This window comes from Giraffa tippelskirchi, chromosome 5, assembly GCF_054371585.1.
Source record: "Giraffa tippelskirchi isolate mGirTip1 chromosome 5, T2T-mGirTip1v1.2.pri, whole genome shotgun sequence".
NCBI classification, from domain to species: domain Eukaryota; kingdom Metazoa; phylum Chordata; class Mammalia; order Artiodactyla; family Giraffidae; genus Giraffa; species Giraffa tippelskirchi.
In genome coordinates this window covers 161,501,883-161,527,718 of record NC_137279.1, presented here as the reverse complement: position 1 = coordinate 161,527,718, position 25,836 = coordinate 161,501,883, and the positions used below count along the sequence as shown (strand labels likewise).

The 25,836-nt window shown below is 41.4% G+C and overlaps 1 protein-coding gene across 16 annotated transcripts in view; it reads left to right on the top strand.

Annotated features, from left to right (window-relative positions):
- Nucleotides 1-25,836, top strand: part of FGGY (FGGY carbohydrate kinase domain containing) — a 486,984-nt gene that overhangs the window by 73,529 nt on the left and 387,619 nt on the right. For all 16 annotated transcript variants that reach the window (XM_081486695.1, XM_081486697.1, XM_081486688.1 and 13 more), the window contains one exon: nt 7,190-7,278. In XM_081486695.1, coding sequence (XP_081342821.1) covers nt 7,190-7,278 — 89 coding nt within the window. The remainder of the gene's footprint in view (nt 1-7,189; nt 7,279-25,836) is intronic.

The following is a 25,836-nucleotide window of genomic DNA, read 5'->3' as shown; positions in this document are numbered from 1 at the left end:
TCATTAGTTATTTTATACACAGTATCAGTAGAGTATATATATGTCATTCCCAGTCTCCCAGTTTATCCCACCTCTCTTAAACCCTTGGTGTCTGTACATTTGTTTTTTGGGTGTCATTCCCAGCAGAAGCGTACATATTTTTTTCTACTTGATCTTTAGGCTTCAGCTCAATTCTCTCCGCCATGAAGTCTTTTTTAGCCACCTCGGCCCCAAAGCCCTTTCCCTTCTCTGAACAATGTCTGTGATTACTCATTAGAGGTAGATATATGGCCACACACAAAAAAATGAGTTATGAGGCTGACTCACCAAACCTTGGTATCAGGCTCATTACATGATCATCATACATCATCTTATTCATTACTAACCGTTTCCTTTGCACACATCTTTCTCCAGCTTCATTTTAATTTTACTTTAGAAGTGTTTGATCTTAAATTTCTTTCTACTTCCTGAAACTTTTTGCATTTTTTTTCCAGGAGTTACCTGGCTTTTGCCCTCCAGGAGTTTGTCCTTTTGAGATGGACTTAGGTGTATGAGTATATAATAAGGACGCAGCAAGGGATGGAGAGATTCACTGAAAAGGTGACATTTGAGCTGCATTTGAATCAGGTAGACATTTGATCATGAGAGAAGATGGGAAAGTCAATCCCATAGTAGAGGCTTCAGCCTCGACAGAGGCAGGGAAGTATGAAAGAGTACAGTGTGTTTGGGGAAGGGAGAGAAATGAGGTGAGATTAGGGTGTGGAGTGGCGAAGAGAGAGGTGATGGGCAGTGAGCCCAGAAGGAGTCATACAAGTAATGGCCAAGTTGGAGCTAGGTTAAGTGTCCCAAGAGCCGTGCCAAGAAGATAAAATGTGATTCCAGGACATGGAGAATTGTCGAACCATTTTAAACAAAGAAATGTCATGGTATGTTTTAAGTTTTTTAGAAAGATGCCTCTGGTAGCACAAACCTCTCAGCGTTTCTGTCTGTCTGACTTGAAATATCTCCAGTGTTTGCTCTTTTTTCTCTGTAGATGGGAGTTTGAAGCACAGTTGTTTCATTCATTCTGGAAAGTTTCTAGTTGGGGATTATGACCCAGTCCATGTTTTTAGCATTTTTTTTTTTTTAAATGACATTAAGGATTAAAATTTTTTTCCAGAAACATCTCTCCTCTCTGGGCTATCAGCCTGTGCCCTACTTCTCAGTCCTAAATGTAGAGCGAGGATAAGTTTTTTGTTTTCAGAATGTCCTTGTGCTGGAAAACAAGGTGAGTATTGGAGATGATCCAGTAGGATCCTTTACTGGGAGGGGAAGTAGGAAGCTCTGTTCCTCCCTTTCATTCAGTGTACACAGCAGGAAGCCCAGATAAAATCCCTTTGCAAGTCATAACAAAATACTTGATGATCCTTTTTTAACTGGTCACCCCTAGTTTCCCATGCTGTTCCTGGACCCTGGCATCTCCCGACATACATTGCAGCATCTGCTTCATTTTATCCCAAAGTTCCCTTGGCATCTAGAAGCCAGCAGAGACCTCACTGCCTCCCTGGACATGGCAGTGAGAAGGAAAGGGCAAGAGCTTCATCTCTATGCCCCAGGCTGGTGGGGTTGCTGCCTGGCCTTGAACCTTGAATTTACTACTCTACCTCCAGCCTCTGCTGAGACCCAAAGCTGTGGGTGCATTGAGTGGTGGTCTCCTCCCAAGAAAGGCTGTGGTTTTAATGAAGTAATAGATGATTAAAAAAAAAAGAGTTGTTCTCTTTGGTGGCTTCCAAGCCTGAGGGATTGCTTAGCTCAAAGGATTGTTATTGGAATGCAGAAGCCTTGATTGCCAAGTCACATACCCGAGTAACCGCTGATTTCTTCTTCTTTTTTTTCTTGAAAGGACTACTTTTTGTAAGTTGCTTGGTAAGTGTAGGAGAGACTTAACTCCTTCAGCACAGAGACCTCCTGGTTTGAACTGGATTCAGGGCCCACATTATGAGATGCGTCTAAAGTTGTCTTGTGATGGGGACCTGCCCTGTGTTTACTCCTGCCCATGTACCATTTGTATGTTATAAGGATTTTGAGGGATATAGAAGTTACGTGAGTTGCCCAGGATTGAAAGTGAAATCTCTGAAATTTAATGTTGTTCTTGTTGTTGTTGTTCAGTTACTGGGTCATGTCTGACTCTTTGTGACCCAGTGAACTACAGCACGCCAGGCTTCCCTGTCCTTCACTATCTCCTGGAGTTTGCTCAAATTCATGTCCATTGAGTCAGTGATGCCATCCAACCATCTCATTCTCTGTTGCTCCCTTCTCCTCCTACCATCCATCTTTCCCAGCTTCTGGGTCTTAGTTGGCTTTTCTCATCAGTTGGCTGAATTATTGGAGCTTCAGCATCAGTCCTTCCAATAAATATTCAGGGTTGATTTCCTTTAGAATTGACTGGTTTGATCTCTTTGCTGTCCAAGGGACTCCCAAGAGCCTTCTCAAGCATCAGCTTTCCTAATGGTCCGACTCTTATATTTCTACATGACTACTGGAAAAACCATAGCTTTGACTATATAGACCTTTGTCAGCAATAGCATCTATCATGATGCTTTCAAAAGGCCAAAACCTACAGCTCTTGATAGATCAGGGAGCTTCAGGGTGGTGACTGTGGCCTGGTGGAAAAAAGGAACCCTCACTTTAGAGCAGGTTTGGGCAAAGTCTTGTCTGACTTTGGACAAAGTATTATCACCTGAACCTCAGTTTCTATATCCTTGATATGTGGACTACTGTATATCACCTACAACCTCTGAACCATCCTGAGAATCCAATGAGACAAGGCACTGTCTTGAGGCGGGGGCACTGTTGTAAACTGTGGAAGAATCTGAGAGCACAGTCACTGTGTCTGATGCAGACCCAGTGGTTCCAAAGGTAGAATTAATTCAGTAAGATTGAGGCCCTGGGCTGGGACTCTACTGACTGGGGAGGGGCGGGGATGGAGAGATTTTCTCATAGAACTGGATTAAAAATCCATCCACAGGGGATAATGGGTCCTTGGCCAGTCTGGCATGTGATGACTAAACACTTGTGAATCATGTAGCCCAACCTAAGAACAGCATGGGAGCCTGGTAAGCAGTGTCAACATCTCCCAGTAAGGGATCGGGCTTTCAGACCATCCCTTTCATCCAGGCATATGCTTGCCCCCTCTTTTTTTCTGGCTGAGTTGCAGACTTTGTTTTTGTGGAGAAGACAGGGAGTACATACTGCTGTCTTCTCTCCCGAGACCACAGGCATTCTTAAGGATACTCCACACTCCTAATATGATACCATTTCTGGTGTCTCATTCTATGGAGAGTTTGGGCTGGGATCTCTGACTTTGCCTGGTGATGCGGGCATCGTCTCAAGAAAAGATGATCGACCAGGCTGCCTTGCCCCTCCTGCCCCTGAAGTGTCTCTTTCTGGCCAGAGGCCTGAAGTTCTCTCTGAGATGTACTGCCTGGGTTCCATTGTCCACAGCGGCCTCTCTGCCCGGCTACAGGCTGAAAGCTCTCATTCTGCAGGTCTGTAATGACTGCATACTACATCTAACAGAAGCAGTTGTTTTCCCAGTTGAGGAAGACTGCTTGGTTTTGGCTGGTAGCACTGATTGTTGCTGCAGCGGTTTCGTGGTTTTTTTCTGATTGGCCTTGAATTTCTGGAGTCTTTAGAAGGAGGCTGCCATTTCTCCCTGAGAATTGATCCCTGAAACCACAGAACATATGGAAAACAATCTGGGGGACTAAACAGAAGACATACTAGTAATTTGACTCATCATTTCAAAGGCTACCATTTCCTGACTGTGATCTATTAGTGTACAAAGGTACTGCTTGTTCAGAACTACATTTGGTCTATTTAGTTAACTTTAAGTATTACTTTTTTTAACATTAAGATATATGGTTGTTCGAAGCAAAGTTTAGCCCTTTCTACGTGTAAAGTGAAAATGTGTTAATCACTCAGTAGTGTCCATCTCTACGCGACCCCATGGACTGTAGCCTGCCAGGCTCTTCTGTCCATGGAATTCTTCAGGCAAGAATACTGGAACGGGTAGCCATTCCTTTCTCCAGGGGATCTTCCTGACCCAGGGATTGAACTCAGGTCTCTTGCATTGCAGCCAGATTCTTCCATCTGAGCCACCAGGGAAGCCCCTTCTGCATGGAAGTGCTCACCCAAATGCTTAGGAATTTAAAACAACCAGCAGTAACAGAAAATGGGCTTAATACTGCCTTTTACATTTGAGCCCTTTTGATGTTAGTGTTGTTTTAATGGGACCCTGTTCTGGGTTAACACTCAGTTTCTCTGCTCTGAGTAAGTGTCTGTGTTCTGAAAGTTGTGATGGAGAAGGAGAAAATAGGAAGAACTCATAGCAGTTGAGGGCAAATGTAGATGAAGGCCAGCGGTTTGTCTGTAAAATAGATATAGCAGCACTTGGGACTTTTGTATGCCACACAGTGCTTCCCCGGTGGCTCAGCAGTAAAGAATCTGCCTGCCAATGCAGAAGATATGGGTTTGATCCCTGGTTCAGAAAGATTCCCTGGAGCAGGAAATGGCAACCCACTCCAGTGTTCTTGTCTGGAAAATCCCATGGACAGAGAAGCCTGGAGGGCTGCAGTCTATGGGGTCACAAAGAGTTGGACACAACTTAGCGACTAAACCACAAGCAATGGAGATAACACACGTGACAATCCTTTGTAAACTCTGAAGTGCCCCTCACCTGAGAAAGTTGGAAAGGTGAAAATGAGCAATTTGTCTGGTTGTTCAACCCATATCTCTTGAATGTCTGCTCTACATCACCCACTAGCTGATACTGGAATGTGTCTCTTTTGGATTTTCTGCTTTGTTGCCTCTGGGTTCCCAAAGATACCCTTGAGCTTTTGGCGCATTCATTTTTGTTGTAGCCTCTTGGGGAGGGAAAGTGAAACCAAGACACAGAGTGTTGCCTGGACGGTAGGAGACCTTTCTTGCTGCCACTTGTCTACCTGGCTCTTCTCTTTATGAAGTCCTATTTCTCCAGGTTCTTGGCAAAAAATGGCCACTTCACAGTTTCCAGCTTTATCTCACTTCCCGTTCCACTCAAAGGCAGAAGTTAAATGACTTTAATTGGATCCTGATTCTAAATTACTGGGAGAAGGAATCAAATTGGCCCAGCTAGGTCACATGTCTGTCCCTTGTCCAGTTAAGTGTGTTGTCTTCTACCCCTGGGGGAGACTCCAGACTGGGATGGAGTCATGTGATTTCCACCTTATAGCTGAGGGTCCAGTCCTCTGTGGGGGAGAAGACAATCGTGGGATATTATAGTACATGAATCTGAAAAGGTCCTTGGCCCCATGGAGCTTACCGTCTAGCAGAAGAGAAGGACATTATACAGATACCTGTGAGGTGATAGGGGTTGTATGACAGCCAGACCCCCCCTGCAGAGGAGATCCTGCATGACCTCCCTAGGGAAGGGTGGATCTGGTTAACCAAGAGGGACAGGGCAGTGTGGACCCTGGGAGGGAACAAGGTGGTAAGTGAGGAAGGAGGGTTCCAGACACAGGTGGCAGAGAAAAGAAAAAGCCTAGTGGTAAGAAAAAAAAAATCTGGCCAAATTGGCAACGTGGAAGAAATTGGAAGCAACAAATATTTTATTTATTTATTTATTTTTAGTTTATTTATTTTAGTTGGGGGCTAATTACTTTACAATATTGTAGTGGTTTTTGCCATACATTGACATGAATCAGCCATGGGTTTACATGTGTTCCCCATCCTGAACCCCCCTCCCACCTCCCTCCCCATCCCATCCCTCTGGGTCATCCCACTGCCCCAGCCCTGAGCATTTATCTCATGCATCAAACCTGGAATGGTGTTCTGTTTCACATATGGTAATATAATGTTTCAGTGCTATTCTCTCAGAACGTCCCACCCTCACCTTCTCCCTCAGAGTCCATAAGACTGTTCTATGCATGTGTGTCTCTTATTCTGTCTCGCCTATAGGGTTATCGTTACCATCTTTCAAATTCCATATGTATGCATTAGTATACTGTATTGGTGTTTTTCTTTCTGGTTTACTTCACTCTGTATAATGGGCTCCAGTTTCATCCATCTCAATAGAACTGATTCAAATGTATTCTTTTTAATGGCTGAGTAATATTCCATTGTGTATATGTACCATATATGTATATGTACCATCCATTCGTCTGATGATGGACATCTAGGTTGCTTCCATGTCCTGGCTATTATAAACAGTGCTACGATGAACGTTGGGGTACATGTGTCTCTTTCAATTCTGGTTTCCTCGGTGTGTATGCCCAGCAGTGGGATTGCTGGGTCATATGGCAGTTCTATTCCCAGTTTTTTAAGGAGTCTCCACACTGTTCTCCATAGTGGCTGTACTAGTTTGCATTCCCACCAACAGTGTAAGAGGGTTCCCTTTTCTCCACACCCTCTCCAGCATTTATTGCTTGTAGTCTTTTGGATAGCAGCCATTCTGACTGGCGTGAAATGGTACCTCATTGTGGTTTTGATTTGCATTTCTCTGATAATGAGTGATGTTGAGCATCTTTTCATGTGTTTGTTAGCCATCTGTACGTCTTCTTTGGAGAAATGTCTGTTTAGTTCTTTGGCCCATTTTTTGATTGGGTCGTTTATTTTTCTGGAATTGAGCTGCAGGAGATGGAAGCAACAAATATTTTAAAAAGGTATAAGGATAGGTTGATTTAGTACCATTCTCTCTGGCTTAGATTGGAAGTTCTTTGTGGACAAGGGGCTATCATTCCTGTTGTTTTTGGAACCTGTTAGCGTGGGGAGACGTTTTCATGGCAGGACACATCACATATCATCAGGTAGTTTCCTAGTGTGATTTTTCTCCCCAGTTCACAGCTGTTCAGCTTTGAAGTCTTTTTATATGTTTTGAAATGTATCCCCTTGCCCTTCACTGGAAAGATGGATTGCATACCCTTGCAAAGTGTACTTCTTCCCACTCCAGGTTGGCAAAGAGGATTAAAAGGGAAATTATAGTCATTTTTGGAAGGATCAATAATTGCCAGTTTTTCTTTCCTGTGGACTGATTTTATACTCCCCCCCCCTCCACTTCCCAGCCCCTGCACAGATGTTTTCTTGGGCATTGTTGGCTATGCTTTTGTTTTGAAAATTTTGAAACATTATTGAGAGAGGAGAGGAGGAGAAAAAATAGCCCGTAATTGATTCTAATATATATTTAATTTGGCAGAACTTGAGAGAGACTTGCTGGGATAAGGCGGGACATTTCTTTGATCTCCCAGACTTCTTATCGTGGAAGGCAACAGGTGTCACAGCACGGTATGTTAATTACAAGTTGGATTTTATTTGTGTTCATCCATTCTTGGGTGTCTGTATATATATTGCTTTCTTAACTCGCTTTGACTGGACGTACTGTTTGTACATCTGCATGTGATTTTGCATACTTGAAACATCTTGAATCCATCTTCCACCTCCACTGCACATGCCCAAACACCATTGTTTTTATGAGGCCTGGAATGTGTGTATCCAAGGTGAAGACCATTCATTAAAATTGGACACATTTAAAGGAGATGTGAATAGTCCATTGTAAAATGTGACTATTTTTCCAAAGCCACTTTTTTACATGATGAAGAAAAGAAACATTTTAGGCCCCTAAAATTAAGGCAAGAGACACGTTTTTTTTTTTTAAGGAAGCTGATTTTAATTTTAACTAGATTGGTGTGTTAATGAAGCTATTTTGCTTTTTATATCAATTTACCTGAATCATCCCAGAGTGTAAAGGTATGTATGTTGAAATCAATAGTATTTCTCAATAAATCTTGAATGTTATACATAAGTCATGTGCTATCTGGCACACACCTGACAATTTTAAAAAATACTCAAGTGTGATTGCAGCTGCTGCAGTGAACAGAGTGGATGTGTGCACAGATGTGCATATATTTGGACAGATAGGACATGAACTCTCAAAGCGTGCAAACCTGTTGTCATCTTGACCTCAAATTTCAGGAGATGCACAGGGCAGGGGTCTTCTTATCTTGGAAATGACTCATAATTGCATATAAGAAAGAAGATCATTTCCCAAAGGACAGATAAACCTGCTTAAGTGTATATATTTAGGTGTATCTTTAATTCATCTCTTTTAAATCTCCTCCTTAAACTAATGAGAAGCTAGGATAGAGAGTTCCATTTTCCCTGTGCTCTTTCCATTTGTCTCATTTTGTAGGATATGGACTTTCCTAGTGGAGAGTTGATGAGAGTATAGTAGTTCATTCAGCAGTAGGGCCTTCCAGAAATTAGAAGATACATTTCACAAGCACTTTATTCATTTTGTTGATTATTCTCCCCTCCTCTTAGTGAAATGCTAGAGTAGAGGGGATTCACATGCATATAAAAATGGCCTTGGCAAACCTCAGGTACCCACCTTTCTCTGGGGAGAGGACTCTGGAGGAGGGGTCTGAACTTGACCCCAGAACGTGCAATTAGTCACCATCATCTTGTTATCATCAGTGAGGAGCCGGGGTTTGGGTGAATGTCTCATCTGGACCTTCCTCTTTTGTTGTGATATTGATTGTCCACAGTTATTTCAGGAAGGACCTTTCTCTAGTTTTTTTCCCCCTATTTTTGTGCAACAGTGAAGGAAGTATTTTGATTAATTTAGCCAAATGGACCTAGAAGTCAAAGCAGTGCTAATAGTGTGGGTATCAGTAACAATCCGTTTGCCTGCAAGCCTCGAGGACTTAAAAGCAGAACTAAAGATGGCAGAGGACCTCCATTTTCCTTTTCGTTCCTTGGGTATTAATCAGGCCAGTGTAATGATGTCTTCCTGGTTTTTTTTTTTTTTTTTTAACTTTTTTATTTTGTGTTGGAGTATAGCTGATTAATAATGTTGTGATGGTTTCAGGTGTATAACAGAGTGATTCAGCCATACATATACATGTATCCATTCTCCCCCAAACTCCCCTGCCATCCAGGCTACCACATGACATTGAGTAGAACTCCCTCTGCTGTACACTAGGTCCTTGTTGGTTATTTTAACTGTCAATTCCAAGCTCCCTAACTATCCCTTGTTTTTTTCTGATGGTGCTAGATTGTCCACACCCCCATTTCCAAGTGTCTGATGCCATATTAAGACACCAGGAAGCTTGCTTTTGAAATTAGATCTGGCTCAGATAGATTTAAATGCTATGGCATGCATATCTGCTGTGGAGTTACAGCGTAACTTATCCTCAGTTCTGCTGCACAAGAGTTTGGTGACCTTGGGCATGGCCTTTCCTTCTTTGTATCTCTCTTTCCTTATCTATAAAATGTACCTTGCAAGCCTATTGGCAAAGTCCTGTTAAAACAATTTTTTCCAAACTAGCCTGCTTATAGGAATCAGCTGGATCATTCAAAGCCCAAATCCCCAGGACTTCCAGTTTTAAACCTACTGAATCAGAAACTCCATGGGATACCTGGGAATATGTGTGGTGGGATGATATGGGAGAATGGCATTGAAGCATCTAAATTATCATATGTGAAACGAATCGCCAGTCCAGTTTTGACACATGATACAAGGTGCTTGGGGCTGGTGCACCGGGATGACCTGGAGGGATGGGATGGGGAGGGAGGTGGGAGGGGGTTCTGGAAGGAGAACACATGTACACCCATGGTGGATTCATGTCAATGTATGGCAAAACAAATACAATATTGTAAAGTTAAAAAATAGATAAATAAACTAATTTAAAAAATAAAAATTAAAAAAAAAAAAAAACAAGGGCCCCAGGTGGTGATATGGTCAGGTAAGTTGAGACAACAGTGCCTAAAGAGTACATGAAAGTAATATGTGATAGTAAGGTGGTCCATTCCTGTGAAGGACTGGAAGTGTTTTAAAGAGTCAAATTAATTTGGTGTATTTAAAAATGGACAACTTCTGGCTGGCTTATCAGAACATGCTTGGGGGCTTCCGTTGCCCACCCATGACAATCTGAAACCCTGAGGATGCAGAATGATTAGTGCTCAGAAATGACTTACTGACTAGTCCAGTCATCCCTGCCATTTTTTTCTTGATTGAGACACTCATGACTCATTCTACTTGGTATGAATTTGCAGACCCCTCCCCCGCCCCTTGCCCATACTCGCCAGCACCTTCAGAGGCCCCCCTTCCAGCTTCCCTCTCCTGAAGAGCTGAGCCACGGACCTTGGACCCTGGGCATCACATTCCTCTTGTTAAGATGGTTGCCCTCTCTCTGGCGCACGTCTCTCTTACATCTGTGTTTACTATTGTTTCTTCAAACTCTTCATTCTTTCTTTCTTCTCTATTTCAATTTGCATGATCAGGGTGAAACAGGAAACCTCTGCGCTTTCTCAATTATAAACATAATTGGGGGAATGACAGTACTTACCCCATGGAGTTATTGTATGGACTGACTGAATGAGGTGACAGAAAAACTTCTGACACAGCGCTGAGAAAGTTTTTGAAAGAATTAGCTATTTTATTTAGTTTTCTTTATCGATTTTGGCTGGGAATCTTTGCGTTAAGTTTCTGGCATAGCAGAAAGAGGGAAACCCTTGTAGTCAGAGGACCTGGGTTCAATGTCTCTGCCATACACTGTCTGTGAGGAACTGGAGGAAATTACTATTAATCCCTCCAACTCAAATTCAGGTCCTCATCTACTATCAGGGTTAGAGGTACTGTGGCTAAAATGTGTAGCACATAGGATTTAAAGATAGTTCTTGTAATGAAAATCCCCCATTGTCTGTCCATCTTCTAGAATAAGGAAGATGAGGATCTGTGTTTGAATGTACCAATGCCAAACAAACTTTGGCAGGGGAAAATGAACTTGGCATCCTCTGCGCCAATGAGAGGGTCAGATTTGGTGTTTATCTGGCTCTTACTGTGATTGTTTTGGGAGGTTTTGGGGGAAATGGGTGCCAAAAAGGCTAGAGGGTGTTGGTTTTTTTTTTCTCCTTTCTTTTTTCTTTATTATTCTAGTGGAGTCATAGCTAAAAAGTGATCAGGTTTCTCCTTGTCTTAAGCCTTCAGACTTGTTTTGGGCAGTGACTGTGTAAGAAGTCGTCTTCTTCCTCCTCTTACCTGTTTTTCTCTCTTCTCTTGCTTGCCCTGCACCCTTTATTTATGGATCTTATCCTCCAAAATATGGCAGCTACTCTTGTTTACCTGGGTCACTGAGAAAATCATCACTTTGGCCTTTGGTTAATTTGTAATTCAGCTCCATTCTTTTCATCGTTGTTGTTCTAGTTGCTAAGTTGTGTCTCTTTTGCGACCCCATGGTCTGTAGCCTACGAGGCTCCTCTGTCCATGGAATTTCCCAGGTCAGAATACTGGATGGGTTACCATTCACTTCTCCAGGGGATCATCCCAACCCAGGTATCAAACTTGCTTCTCCTACATTGGCAGGTGGCTTCTTCACCACTGAGCCACCAGGGAAGTCCATTCTTTCCATTATATCAATGAAAATAAGTATTGCTATTTTTGTTAATAATAATTTATATAATCATCATCATCATTTATTGAGTGTATTCTCTGTATCTGGGCTAATATTTTCACAAGTGTGAATCCCGTGAGTCCTCCCAACCATCAGATAAAACAGGTGATGGTATCACCATTTTACCATTCAAGAACTGAAGCCCCATGTTTTACTAATTTGCCACATCATAGCCTTTAGGGGATAATAGTCCAGAATTTTGGTAACATGAGAAATGGGAAGTCAGAAATTTGTATAATAAAATTTTGTGTAATCAGACAAAACCATATATAATATAAATTTCCCTAAAGAGATTTGAAGTGACTAGTAATAGAAGATAAAAACAGTGATAAAGATATTAAAAATGGAATGAAATCACAATGGAATGAAATATTAATAGAATAACATAAGGTTAAGAACGTCATCGAAACTATGTGGTTCTTCTTAATTACCAACAGATTTGTTTCCAAACTTCCTAGTCACCAAAGAAAAAGTGAGAACATAATCAAGATGAACTGACTGATCAGATGAGAACCCAATTGCTATTCAGGAGTAGAACTGCTTCTAACACTGGGATCTGAGAGGAGTTCCTCCCATCTTATCAAGGATTAGCAATACTCTGTAAACTATCTAAAAGTATGTCCTCTTAAATTCAATTATAATTTCAGGTAGGCTTTATGTTAAACCAATTCTAGATTTACAGAAAAGTTGTGAAGATAGTATGAGAGTTCCCGTATACTTGACACCCAGTTTCCCTTATTATTAACATCGTATGTTAGTGTGATTCATTTATAAACAACTGATGAACCAGTGTTGCTATATCATTATTAACTGAATTCTGTACTTGGTCATATTTCTTTAGCTTTTATCTAATGGGCTTTTTTTTTTTTAATTCCAAGATCCTATTTCAGATACCACATACATGTAATCCTATCTCCTTAGTCTCTTCCTGGTTTTGACAGTTTCTCCACTTTCTCTGTTTTTGATGACCTTGATGGTTTTGAAGAGTGGTTATATATATTATAGCATGCCCCTCTAATGTAATTTGTTTGATGTTTATCTCATGATGAGACATGAGTAGTATGTTTTTGGAAGACTACAGTGCCATTTTCTGTTGAGTACTGTTATTATCATATCATATCATATCATATATCATATCACATCATATCATATCAGGGGTACATACTGTTAGTATGATATCAGTGTTGATGTTGACCTTGATCTTGTGGTTGAAATAACGTTTGTCAGGTTTCTCCAATGTAAAGTTACTCCTTTCCTCTTCCTATCTTGTACTTTTTGGAAAGAAATCACCACTCACAGTCCACAACAAGTAGAAAGGATTTATGCTTAATTTTCTTAAGGATAGAGTTATCTACATAAATTATTTTGAATTTTCATAGGAGATTTGTCCTCAATTCATTTGTTTTTATTGCTTAGGACTAAAAGAAATGATGACCAGGTTCCTTATGCACAAGAGACTGGTTGGTTAGTTTGCTTTAGAAGTTATATGTTAGAATTTCTGAGACTTTTCTATGGCATGTGGGAAACCAGGACTAAGCTTCTAAAATCTCAGGTTTATTTTTCCTTACGTTTCGTATATGTTATATATTACTTCTCTCTCCCTTACTACAATGTAAAATTCTGTGAAGGTTGTCAGTAAATATTTTCTACTTTAAGAGATGAATTTATGTTCTTTAGAACTGTAATCTTTTTAGAATGGCATTTATTGTTTGGATTTGAATGGTTCTCTATGTTTGGGGTTGAGGGATATTAATACATTGTTATTTTCCTTATGGTTATTGGCTAATCTGTTAGGAGAAGATTCTGGCAGATTATTGATCCAAATCTATAGTCATTTTCCAAGAATAATCTCCAGGATTTCAAAAATTTAGTAAGATTATTTAGACTCTTACTACTGTGTTTCATTTATTAAATTATAAATCTGCCTTGCACAATTTATTTTACTCATTATTGTATTTTCCATATCAATAGATATTATCTGAAAACGTGTTTTTGATACCTGTTTAATATTCTGTCCTATATCTGTATAATATGTCTGTGTCAATTTTTAACCTTAAAATGATGCTTATTTTAATGTGTATTTATATTATTAAATGCAGTTACTTTTTCTTTTATTTATTAACTACCTGTTCTATTAAGTTATGCCAATTAACATCAATAACTATTAGTATTATAGGTATCGATTACCTATTTATGTCAACTACTAATATTTATATTGGATTTCAGTGTTTTCTTAAATATTGGTGAGCATTCATTTTTTTGTTTGTTTGTTTGTTTTAGTATTTCCCCCAAGGTATTATTTTTGAAAAAAATTTAAAGCTACAGAAAAGTTGAGAGAATGATATATGGAACACCGTATCTTTACAATAAACTACATTCATCAGTTAATGTTTTTGTTACATTGTGCTCAAAAGTGCTCTGACATGCAAATATGTGTTTATTTTGCTAAGCCATTTATAAATGAATTCCAAATACCATATTTTTCCTCATAAATTCTGCATTGTGGTCCCCAAGAGTACTGTCCTCCTATCTAACCGCAGTGCTGTTAATTACACTTAGGAGAATTAGCATTAATCCTCACTATTTTGGGCTTTCCAGGTGGTGTTAGTGGTAAAGAACCTGCCTGCTGATGCTTCCCTAATGGCTCAGATGGTAATGAATCTGCCTGCCGTGAAGGAGACCAGAGTTCGACCCCTGGGTTAGGAAGATCCCCTGGAGTAGGAAATGGCAACCCACTTCAGTAGTCTTGCCTGGATAATTCCTTACGGAGGAGCCTAGCAGGCTACAGTCCATGGGGTCACAAGAGTCAGACACAACTGAGTGACTAACACTAACACACTCACTATGTAAATTTCCAACAAGTACCCTTTGGTTGGGGCTTTCCTGGTGGCTCAGACAGTAAAGAATCTGCCTGTAATGTGGGAGACACTGGTTCAATCTCCCAGTTGGGAAGATCCCCTGGAGAAGGGAATGGCAACCTACTCCTGTTTCTTGTCTGGAGAATTCCATAGACAGAGAAGCCTGGTGGGCTACAGTCCTTAGGGTCATAAAGAGTCAGACACGACTGAGTGACTTACACACACATACCTATTGGTTAAGTGTTCAAAGTGCCACTCACCTTTCCTTGCCATTGGGGTTCTGACTAATAGAGACTACATAAAGAGCATATTAGCTAAATGAACAATAAAAACCTACCTCGTTATCTTAGAAAATACTCACTAACTTCTAATGTGTAGAGCTTGTAGTATACTGGATGGATAAAGCAACTCAGAAGTGAGGCTAAACCAGCAACCACATATGCAGGTGTATGTGTACTTATATGGAGGAAGGCTGGCCTGATATGCCAACCAAATGTCATCAAGTCAAGTAACTGAGTCAGCAACATGGATGCAGATGCCGCTCAGGAGTGCTTTCCTGAAGCCAAGGCACGCTGGTTGCACCTGGCCATAGAGAGCAGTGGTGTGGGCTCCATGTTATTCTAAGAATGACTTATCACCTTATCTTTAGCACAGTGACCCCTTAAAACATGGCTTAATATATTCCAGTATCACAACAGTCTGGTGGATTTCCCTTACCCCCTTGGAGAAAATGAAGTCGGGGCTGGGGAGCAAAGTCAGCTCTGCTTCCTCTGGTGCTGCTCTTAGTGGAGAGAGCCAGTGGGTAGCCATCTCATGCTCCCTACGGGCCAAGACAGCAGCATGGGAGGAAGGAGACAGAGACTGCTACGATAATATCTGCCTCTGGTGACGTGCCTGCTGTCCACATCCCTTCCTTAGTACTCGATGTCCTGATCACCTCTCTCTTTGCCTATCTAAGATAAGATTTGATTTAAAAAACAGCTTTATTGAGAAAGAATTCATATACTATACAAGTCACTCACTCATTTATATAGGCCAGTGCTTTTGACAGATTATTTTATGAGTTATAATAGAAAAATATTTCCAGCATGAAATTTATGATTTAAGCCATTTTAAGTATACAGTTCAATAGCATTAATTACATTCATGGTGTTGAACAGCTGTTACCACTATCTCCAAAACTTGTTACTCAAATACAAATTCTAACCATTAAGTAACAACTCCCAGTTCATTCCTTCCCTCTGTCCTTGTTGATGTTCAATCTACTTTCTGTCTTTATGAATTTGCCTATTATAGATATCTCATATAAGTAGGATTTTATATGTCTGGCTTATCAATAATGCTTTCAGTATTCATCCATGTTGTAATGTGTAAGAATTTCCTTCCTTTTTATGGCTGAATGATATTCCATTATATACATGCACTACATTTTGCTTTTCCATTCATCTGTTGGTGGACCCTTGATGGATAATTAGGTCGTTTCTTCATTTTGGCTGTAATGAATAATGCTACTAGGAATATTGGTATATATTTTTGAGTCTCTTCTTTCAGTTCTTGTCAGTATGTAACTAGGAGTTTAATTGCTGCGTCACATGGCAATCCCTTGTTTAGCTTTCTGAGGACCCCCTGAACTTTTCCGTAGCAATTGCAGCATTCAGTATTCCCACTAGCAGTGTATAAGGATTCTGATTTCTCTACATCTTCACCAACACTTGTTTTCCTGTTTTTTTTTTTTTAATTATAGCTACTCTCATAACTGCAAAATGATTCTCATTGTTGTTAATGACTTGATTTTTTTGTTAGCAATCTATTGAATTAAAGGAAAACTGATTGAATTTAGGTCATTCTAGAGGTAACATTTTTTGGCATGACTTGGTTGAAACTTGACAAGGATTCTGGAGGTAGTATCATAAAATTAAAGAATTCTGGGGAAAATATCATTTATTTCTGATATGATTGATGCAAAAACTCTTTGATTTGCATTGTTTTATGGTTGTGTTCTCAGAACAACAGTATAAAACAGTTCTTCTAGATTCTATGAAAAATGATTCCGTTATCCTCTTGCATCAGCTTATTTTTCAGTATCTTGAATAGTGCTGAGAAATGGCCTGTAAATATTAGATTTGCTTTATCCTTATTTTTTGGGAAAAAAGAGTTCTCTCACTCTTACAGAAGAAACATGATCCTTATCTCTTCACTGATGAGTAATAGAAATAATAGAAAGTTTAAAATCACAGTGGTTTGAACACATAAGTGTTCATTCTCTTCTGTAAATATATCCAGATGTACAGTCTTGGGCTACTTTGAAAGTCCCATGAAGTCATCAAGGACACTAACTGTTCTGGCATTTTTACTTCACTGTCTTTGGGCCTGACTTCTGTCCTCAAAAGACATTTCATGGCTTTGAGACCTCAAAATGGCTGCTGGAGTCTCTGTTTTTCAGCCCGTGTAGCAGGAAGAAAGAAGGTGGGAATTGCATAAAAAGGTTGTACATGCCTGAGTCAGCTTTTTAAAGAGCCTTCTTTGAAGATCTGCATAATACTTTTGCTTGCATATCATTGATTTATGCTCGCACGCAGCTAGAGTGGAGCCAGATAAAGTTGAATGCCTTGTGACTTGAGTAAAATTGTTTCTCTTACTAAAGAAAAAAGGGAGAATTAATACTGAGCAAGTAAAAAGATAAGCACAGATTGTAATTTCTCAGTAAATATTAATTGATATCCCAGATACTGATTTATAAGCCTTCTGTGATAGTGACAGAGAGAAGGTTGAGCATGGTAGAGGTCACAGAAGAGGTGATGTAAGTTTGAAACAACCTTAGCTTACAATTTCCTTCATCTATCCATTCATTCACTCGTTCTTTCACTTGTTCTTTGCGTATGTATTAATAGACCACCTAAGAGGCCTCCTCTATCTTGTCTAACAGTAGGTAGGTACACATTTATTTAAACTATACAAATTCATGTAAGGGCTGGAGCCAAATATTCCTTAGCTCAAAGTTTTGCTCTGCCATTTATCAGCTGGGTGAACTTGGGTAAGATATGTCATCCTTCTCAATCCCAGGTTCCTTTTTTGGTTGCTGCTGCTGCTAAGTCGCTTCAGTCGTGTCCCACTCTGTGCGACCCCATAGCCGGCAGCCCACCAGGCTCCACTGTCCCTGGGATTCTCCAGGCAAGAATACTGGAGAGGGTTGCCATTTCCTTCTCCAATGCATGCATGCATGCTAGGTTGCTTCAGTCGTGTCCGACTCTGCACGACCCCATGGCAGCCCACCAGGCTCCTCCATCCACGGAACTCTCCAGGCAAGAATACTGGAGTGGGTTGCCAGTCTTCTCCTTTTTTGGTTACAGAGGGACAGAAACTTCATGGCTTTGTTTTAGGGAGAAAATGGAGCACTGTGGTGAAACCTGTACAGAATAGTGCACACAAGTTTCTACTTTCATTTATCTTTCTCTTTAGTCTCTATTTTTTGGTTTTAACTTGTAAGGTGAAGCTAAATTTAGTTAAACAGCTTCCAGGTGGAGTGTGGATAATGGGCTATTTAGAAACAATAATCTGTTGGGCAACCTGTCTCTCCCCATTTGCAGCTGTTGTCTAGCCTTCCTATGGATGTGATCAGAGTGCCGTGAATCAGGGAGTGTGAGAGTGTCACCAAAGCTCTAGGAGCTATTGTGGGTGTGAAAAAATGAGCAGATGCCAGGAAACCACAGGCTGTCAGTGCTGAGAGGCTGCAAGTCCAGGGAGGGCAGGAGAGAGTTGAATATACCTAGGCTGTTGGAACGGGAGGGGAATTCAGTGTTCCTATCATTGCTTCTCACCCACATCTACCAAAAGCGTCAGAATTGAGGTACAGACCCCCGGAGGCTGGGAGTCCTGCTGCTGTCTGCAGTATTGCTTAACTATGGGGTCAGTGACCATCCTTCTTTATCTACTATGTTGAGTGAAATCCTGGGGAAGGATTTCTTCTTTCACTTATCATCAGTAAAGCAAATCTGCATGGAAAAGGTTAAGAATCCCTACCTTTGTCCTTTGGGACAAAGGAGGTAAAAATGTGTGACCTTGGGTGGTTATGATGTTCACCCTTCATTAAGAACCACTAATTTGAATTTAGTTACCATAACTTAAAAAAATAATAACAGCCAATTTTTATTGAGTACTTGTTGTGTATCTAGATATCAAGGTACTGATATCAGGTCTTTTTAAAAAAAGATATATGTATATGTATATGTATATGTATATGTATATGTATATGTATGGGGAGTAGGGGCTTCCCAGGTGGTGCTAGTGGTAAAGAATCCACCTGCCTATGCAGAAGACATAAGAGACATGGGTTTGATCCCTGGGTCTGAAACATCCTGTGGAGAAGGGCATGGCAACACACTCCAGTATTCTTGCCTGGAGAATCCCATGGATAGAGGAACCTGGCAGGCTACAGTCCATAGGTTTGCAAAGAGTCAGACACGACTGAAGTGACATATATATGTTGAAGTACAGTTGATTTACAATGTTGTGTTAGTTTCAGGTGTACAGCACAGTGATTCAGACATATATATATATATATATATATATATATATTCCCTTAGGTTATTACAGAATATTGAGTACAGTTCTTTGTACTGTATAGTAGATTCTTGTTGGTCATCTATTTTCTGTATAGTAGTGTGTATATGTTAATCCAATATTTTATGGGATTAATAAATCCCATAAAAAAATCCCCTAATTTGTCCCTCTCCCTCCCCTTTCTCCTTTGATAACCCTAAGTTTGTTTTCTATGTCTGTGGGCCTATTTCTGTTTTGTCAATAACTTCATTTGTATCTTTTTTCAGTGAAATTCCACATATAAGTGATATCATATGATATTTGTCTTTTTCTGTCTGGCTTATTTCACTTAGTATGATAATCTCTGGGTCTATGTTGCTGTAAATGGCAATATTTCATTCTTTCTTTGGCTGAGTAATATTCCATCACGCGCACACACACACGTACACACATCTAGATGTGAGCGCTTACACCTGAAAGATAATGGCCAGTAATCACTGTTAATTTTCCAACTGAGCAGCTCTATAGAATTTCTTTTACTTAACAGTCTTCCCTGAGACCTAGTATCACTTTTTGAATTTAATCTTGTTTGCTCCTTAGTACAATAAAGTGGAACAATCTTGAGATGGGGTACCTCATTTAAAAACAGTATGATGGTATGTGCTGTGGTATGCTTAGTCACTCGGTCATGTCCAACTCTTTGGAACCCTGTGGACTGTAGCCCGCCAGGCTTCTTGATCCATGGGGATTCTCCAAGCAAGAATACTGGAGTGGGTTGCCATGCCCTCCTCCAGGGGATCTTCCCAACCCAGGTATCAAACCCAGGTCTCCCGCATTGCAGGCAGATTCTTTACCATCTGAGCCACCAGGGAAGCCCAAGAATACTGGAGTGAGTAGCGTATCCCTTCTCCAGGGGGTCTTAACAACCCAGGAATCGAACCAGAGTCTCCTGCATTGCAGGCGGATTCTTTACCAGCTGAGCTAGCAGGGAAGCCCTGTGTTGGTATATTCGTTGCTAAAAAATGTTTGGAAATATAAAAATGCTAAGGAATAAAGATCTCATTTTCCAGGTAATATGACAAAATTTTAGAAGGGTCTCGCTCTGACGGCGAAACTAGTACATTGTAGTTTACTGTCCAGGATGACTATCACTGTAGATGAACTCTTATGAATTTCATTATTGGGTCTTCTGAATATACTATACCTGTGTGATTCTGGGTAGCCTCTAAATTTCTGTCAATCTGATGAAGGTGTGCGTATTCAGTCTTGGAGTCCGTGATACTGTGAGGGCTCTGAGACCTTGGCGGTGGCCAGGACCCACATCATTAGGTACATGAGGTGTCATGATTTGAAACTGGGAAGATGTGTCTGGTCCAATCATATAACCTTAGGTCCCCTGGAACTCAGTTTCTCTGTAGAATTTGATGGTTGGCTTAGGTGATCCATGTAGCTTCTCCCTGGACTAAAACTCTTGAGTCAGAGAGGTAATGGTATTGATCAAAGTCTTGCTTTGACTTCTTGCTACACCTTTTTTAGAAAAAGTATTATAAAAGTTGAGCATTAAATTCAACCCTTTGGGATGTCACTTAGTGTCAAACTCCTTCTCTTTTTTCACCTCTTCTAGTTAGTTTATTATTTTTTAATTTATCTTCTTTTTTCATTGTTTTCTTCACTTTTCTTCCCTCCCTCTAAATTATTGTCAGGGACCTTTGAAGAGAATTCTTAAATGTTATTAAGAAATTGTAGTCAGGGAGCCCTTTGTTCCCAAGTCATTTAGAAGATTGCCTTTCCTTTTGTTAAATACAAAAAATTGTCAACCTGTATTGTGCAAATGTGCCAGAAACTGCGTTCACCAAAAAAAGCGTCAGCTCTCATTATTGCCCAGATATTATTCTTTTCAAAAGCTGAGTGCTGTCCCCAGGCTTTCTAAACAATCTTCGGCTCATTCATCTTCCTTGTTTCGTTAAATTTTGAACCTCTCTGGGTCTATATAGAGTGGCAGCGTGTCTTTTAAAAATTAATGGGTTCCAAATGCCATTCAAACCTATTTCCGCCCTCAACCTCCTGCTCGCTTCTCCAGCCCTGCCTGTTAGGAGTCTTATATTCTGTATAAATATTGAGCTGGAGATAGTTTCTAAAGAGGTGTTTGGACTTTTAATTAACACTGACAGCCTGTCTGCTTGGGATTTTGCTCTGCTGTCTCCATGGAAAAGTCAGGCAGGTCAGTATGGAGAGGGGAGGGAGGCCCACAGTGGATATGTTCCTGGCGGCTGGCCCTAGAGACACCGAACTCTGAGCCAACCATGAAGTCATTTCGAATTTAAGGAGTCTTGCTAATCCAAGGCAATGTGTCTTAATTTGACAAAGTAAAGGCTGCCCGATAAGCAACCCTAACTACAAGTTCTGTGAAACTGGGGGTGTTTGTAAGTTTAGATTGTGCTAGAGAAATGTGGTGATGTGGAAGAATGGGCTCATTTTCTTCTGTTTACTCCCTTTTCCAACCCCTCCCCCTCTCCCCTCCTCCCTTCTCCCCTCCCTTTCTCTTTCTCTCTCTCTCCCTTACTTACTTTGGCCCAATTCAGCCCGGCAGTCTGGCCTCTGCAGTGGCTTGATGTGAAATTTGAGAAACATATGTAGTTTTCTATTTCAGGAAAATGATCTCAGGGATTGAATGTGTCTTTTTTTTGTTGTTGTTGGCTGTTAAGCTCTGATCTTGCCCAGTGTGGTTTCTTCATGATGGGAAAGAGGCTTCGAAATGCTTTTTATCAGAATTTCATGTCATAAACCTGAAGGCTTGGTTTCTCTTGTTGGGCCCCCACCCCCTCCTGGGCCCACGACACAATGTCATCTATTCTGTCAGAAGTGGGAAGAAGTGCACATTGTTCATATTACAATCAGTTCATTGCTGCAGGCACGCACATACATGAAAATGGCCACTGTGTCTGCCCTTCACAAAAGCTATTTTAAATGTAGTTCAGTGGAGGACCAGGGGTCTGCATACTGCTGCCTGTAAAGGAAAAGGGATCCGTGGGGGAGCAGTCAGCCTTTGTTTTGCCTTGGAAGGGCCAGTATTCTTCTCTGTTCTTGAGGTGAGAGCCAACAATGGACCCAGTGCCCTGTAAACCAAACTCCATCGATCCTGCCGTGGGGGGGGATGTGCAGACCAGCATCACTGGGGCCTGATGCGAGCGAAGCTGAGGGGGCGGGGGAGGGGGTCAGGCGAGTAAGGCTGCTGGCAAAGGTGCTAACTGAGAGTTGGCATGGTGGGAGGTGGTCTCACTTGTTTTCAGTTGGGTACAATCTGCCTTATGTCCAAGGGTCTCCAGTGGAATGAGTCATGGCCCCAGCCTCCAGGGAAAAATGCCTCCCTGACTTCAACTTCTGGAACTAGAAGTGAGCTTCTGGAAGACAGTAGCTTGTCCATGTTCATCTTTGTATCCAGAGAATGCTGATTTAATAAGAGAATGATATGCTCTCGTGGAGGCTCTACAGAGTATGCTGGGAGTACGTAGAAGGGACTGGTCTACCCACCCCTGAACTTGGGGTGGGGTAAGGGTCAAAAAGGAGGAGAAAGCTCAGGAAAGGCCCACCTAGAGGAAGGGAGCCGACATTCCTGGGAAGCATGCAAGTTATCCTATTTGATTCCTCCAGTGTATCATTTTTACAGATGAGGAAACTGAGACTTAAGAAACTCAAGAGGTCAAGAAACATGTTTAAGATCACACAGCCACTGAGGAGCAGAGGCTGGGTCTGAACCTAGGTTTGCATGGCTTCAAATTGGAGCCCTTTGCTGTGGCCAACCTTTCTAGCAGGGGAGAAAGGATGGAAACCTTAGTGCTTCTCATGCTGCATTTATCTACACCTCTTGGGTGGTCTGTAGTGAGCTGGCCATCTCCCTCTGGCCCTCAGATCTAGCCTTTGTCAAAGAGTTTGGAAAATTTTGGTGGTGCTTGTGGTAAAGAACTGCCTGCCAATGCAGGAGATACAAAAGATGTGGGTTTGATCCCTGGGTTGGGAAAATCCCCTGGAGGAGGGCATGGCAACCCACTCCAGATTTCTTGCCTGGAGAATCCCATTGGACAGAGGAGACTGGCAAGCTACATCCCGTAGAGTCGCAGAGTCGGACATGACTGAAGCAACTTAGTAGGCACACGCAAGAGACTTTTAAGTGGTAGTGGAGATGGGCTTCACCTCCACTGTGAAATGAACACAATGGAGCTTAAACTTCAGGGACCCTCACTCACATGGGCCCCAAGAGTTCAGGTAGTTGTTGGGAGTTGTAGAATGTTCCAGGTGGGGAGGGGTTACAATCAGGAAGCGTTTCTATGTAGGCATTTCTGATCTAAGGAAAAGGGAACCTAAATCCTCGAGGCTACAGTTATTTAATTTTTTCTTATTGTGCTGCTGCTGCTGCTGCTAAGTCTCTTCAATTGTGTCCGACTCTGCGACCCCATAGATGGCAGCCCACCAGGCTCCTCTGTCCCTGGGATTCTCCAGGCAAGAACACTGGAGTGAGTTGCCATTTCCTTCTCCAATGCATGAAAGTGAAAAGTGAAAGTGAAGTCGCTCAATCGTGTCCGACTCTTCAGGACCCCATAGACTGTAGCCTACCAGGCTCCTCTGTCCATGGGATTTTCTAGGCAAGAGTACTGGAGTGGGTTGCCATTGCCTTCTCCTTTTTCTTATTGTAAATATTCATTATTGCACCTGATTTTATATTCATAGTTTTCCATTCCTTTCTTTAAGAACGCCCCTCCCCCATGTAAAAGCTTCAGACCCTTCAAAATGTGGATTTGCCCAGGGAAGTGATGTGTGAGAGCATCCTTCGTGGAGGGAGGAATGGAACTCAAGGTAGCCGTTGAATTTGGGCTCTGGGGTACCGCGCCAGCCCTGGGACTCATCGTGTGACCTGGAGCAAGCTTCTTACCTTTTCTGCACTTCACTTACCTCTTTGTACCCTGCGGACTTGCTGTGGGGATTGTAAGAGTTCACGCCTGTGGAGCTTGCAGGACAGCATGCTTAGAAGTCAGTAGATGTCAGCAGCCCCCAGCGCTGTGGTTGCTGTTACTGGTATATGAGACCCACATAGATGGAGCTGAATACCCAAGTTTGCCATTAGAACACTGACCTTCTGAGGGGAAGAGTGCCAGGATAACTTCAGACCTACATTAAAAAGCCGACAGACTATCCCTTAATGCACTGATGTCCTTATCATCTTTGACCGTCATCCACACGGCTTCAAATAAATTTCATTATGTGAAAAACTGGTGACATTTTCACAGAACCAAGACATGAGCTGTCTTCATCTCCTGCCACTCTTCATCACACACCAACATTCCAGCCCCATTAGATGTCTCACTGATCCCTAGGCCCTTGCTTGTCTTCTCCCCTCTACACAGACGGGTCCTCTAGAATATCACCTGCCTGCTCTTCTCCCTGCTGAGCTGTTGCTCATCCTTCAGGACCCACCTTAAACATCCTGTTGTTTGTGAAGCCCTTCAGATTCCCTGGGGCAGCTAGCCACTCCCTCTTCATTGCTACTCTAGTTTTCTAGCACTTCCCTCACCATACTGTAATTATTTCTCCACAAGTGTATTTTTCCCTAGTAACTTAGGAACCCTTTGTATAAAGAAACCACAGTTTATCCACCTTTACAGTATGCACAACACATATTAGCTGCAGAGAAATTTGAGGGGATTGATGGTAAAGAGCTTTTCATTCTGTATCATCAGGGTGTCATTTTTACAGATGAGGTAACCAAGACTGAGGTCAAGGAACATGTTCAAGATCACACAGTTACTAAGGAGTAGAGGCTGGATCTGAACCAAGGTTTGCATGGCTCTTGCTGTGGCCCATCTTTCTAGCAGGGGAGAAAGAATGGAAAATCTAGGGCCTCTCATACTGCACTGTCTCCACGTCTTGTTTGGTCTGTAGTGAACTGGCCACTTCTCCCTGGTCCTAAGACCTGGCCTTTGTTGAAGTGGTTTGCTGAGAACATGACACATATTAAGTGCAGAGAAATTTGGGGGAGATTTACTGAAAAGAATTTTTCTTCATATTTTATTATATTTTAAAAGCCACAACGGTTTGTTTCAGAAGAGCTCTATGGTATAATTACACAGAATCATGTTTTTCTGCTAGTTTTTATTCCACTTGAAGAAATGTTCTTATGTCTGATTGATCTCCAGTTTGAAATGACTTTGTAGAGTTTTCTCTTTGTTTCTCTGCTTTCAGCCCTCTGATTTAAGGATGTGCCTTGTAAACAACTACTTAAATAGTGTCTTCTTTGCTCTAGACTGTAACTTAGTACAGAACATTGCATGTTTGGTCTACAGCTCTATCCCCAAGATCTAACACTGGCATTGACACAGAGTAATAGTTCTAATAGTTCTGGAAAAACTATTACCTCTCCTAGTAGAAGAAAGTTATAATAATAATGTTAGGAGTAGTTTATACTGATAACAGGGCTTCCCCAATGACTCAGCAGGTTAAGTATCCTCCTGAAATGCAGGAGACACAGGAGACATGGGTTCAGTCCCGGGTTCAGTCCCTGGTTCAGGAAAATTCCCTGGAGAAGGAAATGGTGACCTGCTCCAGTATTCTTGCCTGGAAAATTCTATGGGCAGAGGAGCCTGGCATGCTACAGTCCACAGGGTCACAGAGAGTCAGACACGACTAAGCAGCTAAAAAAACAAATACTAATAATAGTACTCAACATGTGTAGGCACTGTTGTGAGCACTTCAAATATACAAGCCCCATCAGTCCTCCCAATATGCATGTGTTATATACATACTATAATTAGCATGAATATTTTATAGATAAGAAAACCCAAGGTTCAAAGAGGCCAAGGACTTTGTGTGAAATCATACAGTTGGTGAGCAGCAGAGCTGGGATTTGAACACAGGCAGTCTGAAAACAGCAACAAGAAGTCTGGCCCCAGAATGCAGACTTTTTACCACAATGGTATACTGTCTCTGCTTAGTACTAACTAGCT